Below are 12,042 nucleotides of genomic sequence, written 5' to 3' on the forward strand. Positions count from 1 at the left end.
ATTTGTTTTCGTTTTTTATGTTTTTTTTCATTGTGTATAGGAAAAAGATGAAAAAAAAGGTGATAGAAGCATAAATAATCTCTGTGTGAGGTTATTTAATCACCTTTTTTGCACCTGAAAGCAATTCCATAATTAAATTTAGACAGAGAGTAATTAAGGTGAGCAAATGACAGGTGATGCGACTCTCGGTATCCCCTGACGTGTGCTTCTTCCCTCACAAACTACATTTACCTGTTAATGAGAAAGATGGTCTCTCTCTCTCTCTCTCTCTCTCTCTCTCTCTCTCTCTCTCTTCACTAATTACTACTCTCACCTGTGCCAGATTACATTGTCATTAACTCTGTCTTGTTATAACTGTCTCTTCAAACCGACTAATGAAGCTTAATTTTGGGGAGGCTTATCGAGTCTACCGTCGCTTATCTGTTGCTAATTACGTGCTAATGAGTTATACCTTCACAAGACTCTCTGACATAGGTTAAGGTCACAGGTAGGTCAGAGGTCCAAACCACGGCTTTTAATTGAGGTATATTGATGGAACTACAATATTATCCATCATCAGCAAACAAGGGAAATAAATCTGAATCACAAAGGTTAAAATCACTACTGAAGGTGAAAGATGAGAAATTGGTCCAGATCATTAAGTGTTTTGTCAAAGCTGTATTACCTTCAGGAGCTAACTGTTGAAGGAGGGTAATTATGTCAACAAACTCACTGTACCTATGATCCTCCCTCTTACCTGGCGGTCTTAACTCTCTCTCTAGTAATGAATGAAACACTTCTCTTCCCCAGTATACTATTTCCACCTGGCAGTATCAAGAGATATCCTGGATTTAGCTATCCTCGTCTTCCTTGCCCAGAGAATCTCCTTTAAGATGACCTGCCTCGCTTCGATACCTTGTGGGAGGGGACTCTCTCTTATCTTTCTCTTCCTCTTTCCTCCATCTGTCTTTCTTTATTCTTTTTATAATCTTTCTCGTTTTTTCTCTATCTTTTCTTACTCTCCCTCTCTCTCACGCACCTCCCTCCTCCCTCCTCACCAGACCACCCCCCCCCCCTTTTGTCACCTAATCATTCTCGCATACTTTCTCAACTCCTTAGACTGACAGAGGAGAGGAACCTTCCCCAGTCACCTGTAGGCGTTGTGTCTTCTCCTCCTTCAGGTTCCTGGTTACTTTAAGCTCACCTGTTGGGTTACACATCACTCTTACGACGTTGAGGAACCTTTATTAATCACCTTAACGTGCCAGTAGGTATTTTCTCCTTCTTCAGGCGGTAGGGGAACCTTCTTCGTTCACCTATACTCACCCAGATTTCCACAGGTGTTAGAGGAAGCCTTTACTCTTCACCTAAACTCACCTTGCCTCCCTCAGGTGATAGACATACCTTTAATAATCACCTAAACTCACCTGAATGTGTTGTGTCTTCTACAGGTGGTCGAGGAAGTACGTGGTGCTGGACTGCAGTACGGAGATGGCCAAGACTCTCATCATAGGCCACGTGCAGGATGTCCAGATGGGCCGACGCAACTACCACTACCTCTTGTCTGGCCTCGTGAGTACACCTTAGTCTACCTGTGTGTATGTGTGTGTGTGTGTGTGTGTGTGTGTGTGTGTGTGTGTGTGTGTGTGTGTGTGTGTGTGTGTGTGTGTGTGTGTGTCAGGTAACTTGTATATGTTATGTTTCGTTAAGCACTACGTAACTTACTTCCGTGTATTCATGTATTGTAGCGGTGTGTATGCCCTTGAGGTATATATTGCTACGTGTACACAAACAAATACACCTCGAGTCACTATGATAAACAAACCTAGATGTATGTACACACGTTTATTACTGGTAGATATACAACTATGGAAATAAACAAAGCGTTAAGAGGAAATGCGAAGATTTTTATGCACACACACACACACACACACACACACACACACACACACACATCCATCCATCCATCCAGTCAATCCATTCCCTACCCACAGGTTTCATTCCTCGCTTTTATCCATCTTCGCTTCTGTTTTATGTCAATTTCAATCTCAGTCAACTTCTGTGTATCAATCCAATCTTTTTCAATTTTTGCTTTTCTTCCATTATAATATCACTTCTCTTGATTAGATAGATAGATAGATAGATAGATAGATAGATAGATAGATAAAGAAAATATTCAATCAATTTCTCATCTTCCCATTTATCGTCTGGTCTCTTCATTCAATCTTCAATTCCCTCAGCAATCTTCTATCTAAATCCCTCTGTCTATTCAGTCCTTCTGTCCTTCCCCCTTCCTTCCATTTGTCAGTCAATTCTCATTTATCAGTGTGTCTCTTTCTTCTCCATTATTCCTTCTCATTCCACCATGTCCCACTCTTACCTCTCACTGTTCCTTCCCACTCACCATCCCACTCTTACCTCTCACTGTTCCTTCCCACTCACCATCCCACTCTTACCTCTCATTCTCCTTCCCACTCACCATCCCACTCTTACCTCTCACTCTCCTTCCCACTCTTACCTCTCACTCTCCTTCCCACTCACCATCCCACTCTTACCTCTCACTCTCCTTCCCACTCCCTCTCACTCTCCTCCCACTCACCATCCCACAATCCCTCATCATCCAACACTCCCTCTTATTCATCACCCAACACACCCTCCCACTCATCATCCAACACCATCCACCTCACCATCCACCTCCCACTCACTATCCCACTCACCCTCCCACTCACCTCAGCACTTACGTTTGTTTATGTTCTCATTAGCATAGAGTTGTGTAAATGCTCGTATGAATATATTGACGCGCCTCTGCTGGTTTTACGGCCAGTTGCTCCTACGTCTCTCTCTCTCTCTCTCTCTCTCTCTCTCTCTCTCTCTCTCTCTCTCTCTCTCTCTCGTCACTGCCACTCCTTATTTGATGTCTGTTTATCTGTGTATCTTATTGTGTCTGTCTGTCTGTCTGTTGCTTTTCCTTGTTCTGGCACATCTGTTTTCTCTCCATAGATAGTCAGTCATTCTCTCGCTCCTGAATACACCTCGTGTTTGTGTTTCATATTGAGAGAGAGAGAGAGAGAGAGAGAGAGAGAGAGAGAGAGGCATCTGATTACCAAAACATTTTTTTTTCCAATTATTACCTGCCCTCCACTTCGTTCTGTTACCTCTCACTGCCTATCGCTAACAGTTCAGTGGATTTTCTTGTGTGTGTGTGTGTGTGTGTGTGCGTGTGTGTGTCGTCACTAAATTGCCCCAAAAGCTTTTAAATGTTGTGATTAAAACTTGTCAACAGAACGCAAATAGATTTTCAGCTTTGTGTTAAAATTACGTATATTTGTGGTGAGTGTTTTGGTTACCTTTGTTCAGCTCATCAACCCACCTGTCCTGGTCTGACTGATGTATAATTTTTACACTTGAAGGATTTTTTTAATAATTTCTGTTTTACGAAGCTAATGACCAGATCTGTGTGTTAGTCTAGTTAGCTAAGCGTGTGAACGTGTGCCAGTTGATAATAAGTATTGAATTTCATTTTTTTTTTAGGTTTATTCAATTTGTTGATTATATAATCGTCATTTTTCGTATCGTGTCTGATTGGTCAATAGATTATTAGGGGAATTTATTCAGTCTGATTTGTTAATAAAGCATTCTGATATTTACTCTATGCAGTCCAAATTAGTTACAGAGCATTACAGCAAATTAAAAAATAAAAAATAAAATAAAAAATAGATTTGGATTCGAACTTTCAGAAAACAAAATTGAGGATTCGGGCTCGGATTCGGTCTCCCAAAATATGAATTACTATGAACTCTCTTTCGAATCTTCCGAACATGTAATTTTAAGGTGTCGGATTTGGAGTCATTGCTTCGAACTTTGAGGCCTCGATACCACAGCCAGACCTCTGATACCTGACTCTTTCAGCTTGTAGTGAGTGTTGGTGATAGTGAGTGTTTATAACAAAAACATCAACAACAATAATAATAATAATAATAATAATAATAATAATAATAATAATAATAATAATAATAATAATAATAATAATAATAATAATACCAATAACAATAATAACAACAATAATAATAATAATAATAACACCAACAATAATGACAATAATGACAATAATGACAATAATAATACCCAAGCAGAATGAGTTTATAATTAACAGGACAAGACTTATAACAGTACTTGAAATACACGCAAGCATTATAGTTCAGACTGGTAACACCCGGGCATGTCGTTTACCACCCGTAGCCGCATGATTAGTGGGAAGCTGTAATGACCTGTTTGAAATGCTCTCCTGTTTGATGATGCCTGAGGAATATTATCCGGGAGGAGTATTATGTGGCGAGGAGGAGGAGTATGTGGCGAGAGGAGGAGGAGTATGTGGCGAGGAGGAGGAGTATTTGGTGGCGAGGAGGAGTATTATGTGGGGAGAGGAGGAGTATTATGTGGGGAGAGGAGGAGTATTATGTGGCGAGGAGGAGGAGTATGTGGGGAGAGGAGGAGGAGGAGTATTATGTGGCGAGTAGTGATATTGGAGAGGAGTATTACAAGAGAGGAGTATTATGTTAGGTTAGGCTTGGCTAGGTATGGTTAGGTTATGTTCGAATAGGATAGATTAGATTATGTTACGTTATGTTAGGTTAGGTTAGGCTAGTTATGGTTAGGTTAGGTTAGGTTAGGTTAGGCTGGGCTGGTTATGGTTAGGTTAGGTTAGGCTGGTTATGGTTAGGTTAGGTTAGGTTAGATTAAGTTAATGGTTAGGTTAGGTTAGGCTGGTTATGGTTAGGTTAGGTTAGGTTAGATTAAGTTAAGTTAAGGGTGTGGCGGTGTGTTGTGGTGAAGTCGCTGTCACAGATGTATTCAGAATCGTCTCGTTTTGTCGAATTTCCGGCCAACGTCACCAGCCTTGTGTATAAGACCAAGTTCCTCCGGTGGTCGTGATGATGATGATGATGATGATGATGATGATGATGATAATGACACAAGGATGAGTCAGAGGATCATGAAAAAGAGGAAAGTGTTTTGTCACAACCTCCCTGGCGTGTAGGTGTCTCTGATTGGCTGTCCCTCACGTCATCTTAAAACTTACGGCGTTCACAAGTCCCCGATAGTTTCAGGGCATCAATCTCATTGGTCCAGGCACTATAGTCTCTGATGACGCAATTCAAGGGGAAGTTTGATGATTGGCTGATTTATGACGCAGCCCCTCCCCCCCACACACACAGGCGTCATTATTATCCAAATTAATCATTTCGTCATTAATTAGAACTAGTAATTAGTTTCAAAAGTAATGCAATTAAAGAGACGAGGTATCAGTGTGGATAATCAGTGATGAAATGAATGCCCTCGGCTATTGGCTGGCGAGATAATCAAAGAATTCATTGGTGTCACGTGATTGGCTGATCAATTGGTTACTGACATCGAGATTGGATTGCCTTGTTTTGTAGGTAATGTTGATTATATGTGTCATCATCATCATCATCATCATCATCATCATCATTATTGCTGTTGTTGTTTTTGTTGTTGTTATTGTTCTCTCTCTCTCTCTCTCTCTCTCTCTCTCTCTCTCGCTCTCGCTCTCTCTCTCTCTCTCTCCGAAAGTAGATAAATCCATTCATTGCATTTTCTACCCTAGTGTGTGTGTGTGTGTGTGTGTGTGTCAGCCAGGGAGAATACTACTAAGACTTGCCAGGGAAGGAGACGCCACGTTAAACCCAGTGTTGTTGGTTTAGTTTAGATACAAACAAGAATTCGTGTTGGGTTTAATGGTTTTCACCTCTTTAATCCTTCCCTCTCTCTATTTCCTCACTCGCTACTGGGTCTTTTTCTCTCTCTCTATCTCTTTCTGTTTGTCGTTCTTCCATATTTTTTTTCGTTTTATTCCTTCTTTCTTTGTGTTAGGTTTTTCTTTCAGTTTCTGTCGGCAGTGTTCACTCTTTTACATTCTCTCTCTCTCTATCTTTCTCTTTTTTCTTTCTTGTTCCACTTGTGTTTCCATTCCTCAATCACCCATCCACTTTTTCGTCTTCCCATTCTGCTGGTCTCTCTCTCTCTCTCTCTCTCTCTCTCTCTTTCTTTTATTTATGCTTCCTGATCCTCTCGTAAATCCCTTCTTCAGGTTTACTCATGCACTGCCTCGTCTTCCACTCCTTCAGGTGATGGACGAGAGGTGGGAGGAAGACGTCAAGGAGTTTGGTGCTGTCAACATCACCGGGTTTAGGATTGTCGACACCACCCGCCCCTACGTCAAGGACTTCCTCAGGACTTGGACTAATCTCGACTCCAAGGTGTACCACGGCGCCGGCGGGAACTACATATCGGTGAGTACCCCGTCAGGAGAACCTCTTGGGTCTTGAGTGTTTTCAGGATGTAAAGAAATATCTGTGAATTGTGCTCTTAAGAGAAGGTTTTCGTTCAAGGATTTTACCTCTATGTAAATTATGTGAGCTGTGATTACTGTTTAATGGGGACCTTTTTTAACGTCTTCAAGTGTGTTTTTAAGGAAGTTACGGTTCATATGTGTTAATGGAAAGTTTATTAATATATGTTTATGGAAAGCTTCAGTAAATTTGTGTTTATGCAAAGTTTCATTAAATAAATCTTCCCGGAAAATATTTTTCTTAGCGTGTATAAACATCGAAAGCTGTATCTGAGTGACTTAACACCACTCAGGCGAACTTTCTCTGGGGCCGTCCTGGGTTATAAGAATCTATATATCTGTAAACAACTCGTGCGGGAGAAACTCGTCTTCCGGGAGTCTACCAATATATGAACTACAGATCAGCACCTAGCACCCTTCAATATACTTACTCCCAGTATTTACGACTCTACAGAGTACACACGAGTTCCCCTTTTTTGAGGAGCCCTTCTTCTCCGAGCGTGTGTGAATATATAACGATATATATGGACGAACGCCCCTTCAGGAGTACCGTTGCTTCCGCCGTTTACGAATATACATAAACTTTATATAACTGGTGATCCTTTCAGCAGGGGCCTTCCATCTCGCAGCGTCTACCATGAATCTGACACCGTGTTTGGCTGTAGAGATTCAATTTATTCCTGAAGTTATTTGTACTGGGGAAGTTCCTCACTTCACCAGAAACAACTTCACTACGGGTGCGATATCCACTATGGACGTCTTCCTGTTTAACATGCACTATATATGTATGTGATAGCCGCTCTGATGCGAGAACATAAAGTATCAAATACCCCGTCTATCTCCACCAGGTTTTTTTATTTCAACTCGGGAGACAGAAACAGAGTGCAGGTAAAGACTCGAGGTTTACTGTCCACCAGGCGACGTGGCCCTGTGACAGAAATAACTCGACGGTTGTTAAAAAGACTCCAAAGTTATCTGTCTTTTGTTGATAGATGTAAGGGGACAGGAAGCCGAAGTTTAGAGTTGAAATATACCAATACTAGTGCTGGGGGGGAGGGGAGGCGTGGTATGATTGAGGAGTTTATGGTCTGTTGTGGGTGTGAGGTGAGGGGTGGATGTGAAGTGAGGTGTGGGTGTGAGGTGAGGGGTGGATGTGAAGTGAGGGGTGGGTGTGAAGTGAGGTGTGGGAGGTGAGGTGTGGGTGAGTATGAAGTGAAGTGTGGGTGTGAAGTGAGGGTGTGGGTGTGAGGTGAGGTGTGAGTATGAAGTGAAGTGTGGGTGTGAAGTGATGGTGTGGGGTGAGTCTTGAGGTGGTAGTCTTTTTCAGTCTTTATTATCCTGTATCCCATAAGGCCTTCGGTCTTCGCCTGAGTCTCCCTCTTTAACCCCTTCTTTCTCCACGCCCTCTTAAACACTCCTGAGGGGCCAGAGATGTTATCCACCTACCTTACCTTCTCTTAGTCTTTCCTCCCTCTTATTATCTCATCCTTCTTTATTTCTTCTCCCTCTTTGTCTCTTCCTTCCCTCTTTGTTTCTTCCCTCCTTCTTTCTCTCTTCCTTCCCACTTTATCTTTTCTCCCCCTGTCTCTCTCTACCGTCTTCAGAGATTCAATATCTAAAGAGATTCTGATTTCTAAAATGATCTGAATTATTGTGTGTGTATGTTTAACTGTCTGTCTGTTTCTCTCTCTTCTTACCATATATCCATCATTTTATATATATATCTCTCTCTCTCTCTCTTTCTTTCATATATTACCACGATTCATCTCTTTCTCCCTTATCACCTCTCTCACACACACACACACACACTCGCAGGAAGCCTCGTATTGCTCCTCCTTGCCTAATGGCCGCTGGGGTCAAGGGAGGAGATTATGTAAAGAGTGACCTGAGGGGTAGTTAAAGGCACATAATAGTAGGCACTTGGTGGACAGGTGGTGGAGGGAGGGTGAGTGTGAGAGCCGCCCCCAAGCACTCCCTGAGGACGATGACAGGTGGCACTCTTCTCTCTCCCTCCTCCCTCCCTCCTGTCCCGAGTTCCTCCTCCCTAGTCCCTTCCCCAGTCTCTCCCCCAGTCCCTCAGCCCCCAGTCCCTCCAGTCCCCAGTCCCCCCCACCCTCCCCCAGTTCCCTTGTTCTCCCAACCAGAGGAATTTGGTCTCAATTCTTTTTGAGTTTATAAAGGAAGAATAAAAGAACAAACTTGGGTTCAGGAAGAGTCAGAGTCGAAGGTGTTGGTGATATATATTGTGGAAGGGGTGTGGGAAAGGTCTTGTAGGGGTGTGGAAGGGGTGGGGTAGGGGTGTGGAAGGGGTGTGGGAAAGGACTTGTAGGGGTGTGGAAGTGATGGGAAAGGAATGTGGAAGAGGTGTGGAAGGGGTGTTGTAGGGGTGTGGAAGTGATGGGAAAGGAATGTGGAAGAGGTGTGGAAGGGGTGTGGAAGAGGTATAGAAGGGGAGTGGAAAGGATGTGGAAGAGGTATGGAAGGGGTGTGGATGCAGTGTGGTAGTGCTGTAGATACTATCAGGCAGGACTGAGAGTGAAAAAACATTAACAAACTTTAGTAAACAAATTAATTTCTAAATTCAAGATGAAAAAAGAAAAGACGATCAAGAAACTCGTTTATTTTTTTTATTTTTTTGCATTAATTTCGTTCCAGCTCTTAACTTAGTCACTTTCTCACCATCCATCCCCTTCCATCCCCCTTCCATCCCCCTTTCTACCCACCCCTGTACCCTTTCCACTCCTTTGTACCCCCTTTCCATTCATCTGTATCCCCTTCATTACCCCTTTAACTCTCCTCTTCCCCTTCCACTATCCCTTCCACCCCATCCCACCCACCCTACCCAACCCTCCCCAACCCCTTCAACTACCCCTTCCACCCACTGTATCTCCTCCATCACCTCCTCCACTCCCTGAACCCCTCCAACATCTCCTCCACTCCTCTGAACCCTCTCCAACACCTCCTCCACTCCACTATACCCCCACCACCCCCTCCTCCGTCTCTACCCCTTCCACCACCCCTTCCACTCCCCACCCCTCTTCACACTAGGCTGAGTCAGGACCCTAAAGTTCAAAAACCAAGCGGCTGTATCTCGAGTAATTAGTCTTGCTAATGATCCTTGAATTAATTGCATTCGTTTTTGCCCGCTAATTAATTGGTTCCAGTAAGTATTGAAACATTACTATTTTTTATTTATTCTATGGCCTATTGGTACTAAGGTAGCACACCATTCATAAGCATTGGTTCACCTGAAGATTAGGTACCACAACTTGTTTCACCTGATAATTAAACAACATAACGCTACCTGAGGGTTAGGTGAGGTTAGGTTAAGTTTGGTTATGTTGCGCATGGATTTTTCTAAGGTGTTTGACAAAGTCCCACATGCACTGCTAGCAGCCACATGGTATTGAGAAAAAAAAGTCGAGATTTGGGAATTATAGAGTTTACTGTCTGATACAACGATCGGCAAGTGCTCCTTAAACTTCTTGAATCTCACATACGGTTGGCGACATTTACGACTGGTACACTCAGCGTTGTCAATCCACCCACCCATGAGGTCTGAACCCCGAAAGTATCGGAGCGTGAATCCGAAGCCTGTGAGTTACTCCGTGAGAGGAGAGGTGCACACAGTAGCCTGGGATCACAATATTTTAAAGCAACGTGATATAATTTAACCCATTACCTGGTCCGGCAACGTGTACATAGATTAAGTGGTGTATTATGGACGCTTTACATTCACCTAACGTGGAGTGAATAATACCTCTCCTGCCGTGGACAATGTGAGGCTGAAACAGTTGGTGACGCAGTATAAATCTACCACTTTATTTATCACCAAGAGACGATAGTATAGTGCTAGGCTTTATGGTGTGTGGTGTGGTGTGTGGTGTGATGGTGCCTCGGATTATGAGACAAGTCCATAGTCTGGCCAGCCGTATTTCTGTCACATCACAATTAACCAAATATCACTTACTTGACGGGAGAAGCATCACCTCTGATCATCACACACATATTTACACCATTAATACGGTATAGTATATAGTTGTAACATACACAGAACAGACATATAAACACTATTTCTCCTCATGCTATGGTACATTTCGTCATGGTCCAGCAGACAATGGGTCATTGACGCTCTATTTGGTAACTTGTATTAAACTATAACCAGACAGGAAATATTTGTGACAGGTGGAACTGCTGCCCACTGACTTATCATTGTCATTCACACATTAATGTTGTTTATAATTACCGTAGTTAGTTGACTTCCGCTTTATGTTTTTATTATAAATTACGTTATAGTTAATATTGATGTGTATTTAAATAGTTATGTAAATAGAATCAAATGTATCCGTTATTTACTGGGTCATGAGTCAGCCATTCATAACAGGACACCACATTGTAGACTCCAGCCCATCCCTGTGTCACACCCTGATGACTTGAAATTGCGTAAAGAAATAAGATAAATGAACAAATAAATAAATATGCTTAGAATTGCTCAGACTTGTAGCATAGGCTGGTAATACCTCACTAATGTGCAGTAACACACTCTACACATATTTTTTTTTTTACCTACATATTTAAGTCCTTGCTTAATACATACTGCGTTCTGGCTGCACACGTAACACCTTAACCCTCACCCATCCCTCTCCCCCCCCCCGAGCACCCATACCCTCCCCAACCCCCATAACCCGCCCCCATCTTCCCCTCACTCGTGAATGCTTCAGATTCTCGAGTCCAAACTCTCGGGGTGTACTAGTCGGAAATGTCCCCAACAGCCCCTTATATGCCGTGTATTTTTAAGAGCTGAGCTGTGAAGTTAAGTTGAGAAGTTAAGCTGTGGGGTTAAGCTTTGGAGCTATTCGAAGTCAATCTGGTGAGTTAAAGCTGCGAGGTTAAGATCTGAGGTTAAGTTGTAAGGTTAAGCTATGAGGTGAAGATAAATTACTGGGTTAATCGTAAAGGTAATCTATAGCGCTAAGTTGTGAGTTTAATAAATTAAGTTAAATTGTAAGGTTAAGTCATGAGGGGGTTATAATTCCAGAACCACTCGGAACGAATCATGAGAGGACATATAAATTAGACGAGGTTAAGGCTGACTATTACCTCTACACCAAACGCCTTTTTAATTATTTACATTAAGACAGTTATAGGGTGTATTGAGAGTGTGTCTGAAGGCTAACTTACCGTAGTCAATGTTGTCAATTAGTGTTTGGAAATGGAAGTAGTTCTCAGTTATCACACCAGAAAACATTACATTATGTGTGGAAGTACTGGAAAATGTTGTGTTATATTACTAATTAATAACTTTATCATAGGTGTTTTATGGATGATAATATGGTGAAAATAACGTACTGGGTATTGTTGCTTCACGGTTGGAATTAATAACCTCTACACAAGAGCTGCCACTTATATTATCAGGAAAATTGTTCTACTGTTAATACTTAATATAGCTTGTTTTATACCTGACTCACACCACACTACACATATATACATGACTCGTGCCATACAACAACAGGTTAATTATCAGTATAAAGGTTAAGGTAGCATAAGTAGACACTGGCTTCACCATCACCCAGGGAGAGTTGTAGTCAGATAGTAGGGGCTACTCATGGGCCTTCACAGCTCACCACATCGAGCCACTTCACGATTTCTTCCTTTTGTTATATAAATTATAAGTTCCCACATTATTCAGGTAT

The 12,042-nt window shown here is 42.2% G+C and overlaps 1 protein-coding gene across 1 annotated transcript in view; it reads left to right on the forward strand.

Annotated features, from left to right (window-relative positions):
- LOC121859460 (glutamate receptor 1-like) overlaps positions 1-12,042 on the forward strand; it is a gene marked incomplete at its 3' end in the record, with an annotated part of 289,141 nt that overhangs the window by 32,959 nt on the left and 244,140 nt on the right. Inside the window, exons 3-4 of the mRNA XM_042356285.1 lie at positions 1,431-1,551; positions 6,126-6,290. Of these exons, the coding sequence (XP_042212219.1) occupies positions 1,431-1,551; positions 6,126-6,290 (286 nt within the window). The remainder of the gene's footprint in view (positions 1-1,430; positions 1,552-6,125; positions 6,291-12,042) is intronic.

The sequence above is a fragment of the Homarus americanus genome, unplaced genomic scaffold (assembly GCF_018991925.1).
Source record: "Homarus americanus isolate GMGI-L3 unplaced genomic scaffold, GMGI_Hamer_2.0 scaffold55256, whole genome shotgun sequence".
Classification (NCBI taxonomy): domain Eukaryota; kingdom Metazoa; phylum Arthropoda; class Malacostraca; order Decapoda; family Nephropidae; genus Homarus; species Homarus americanus.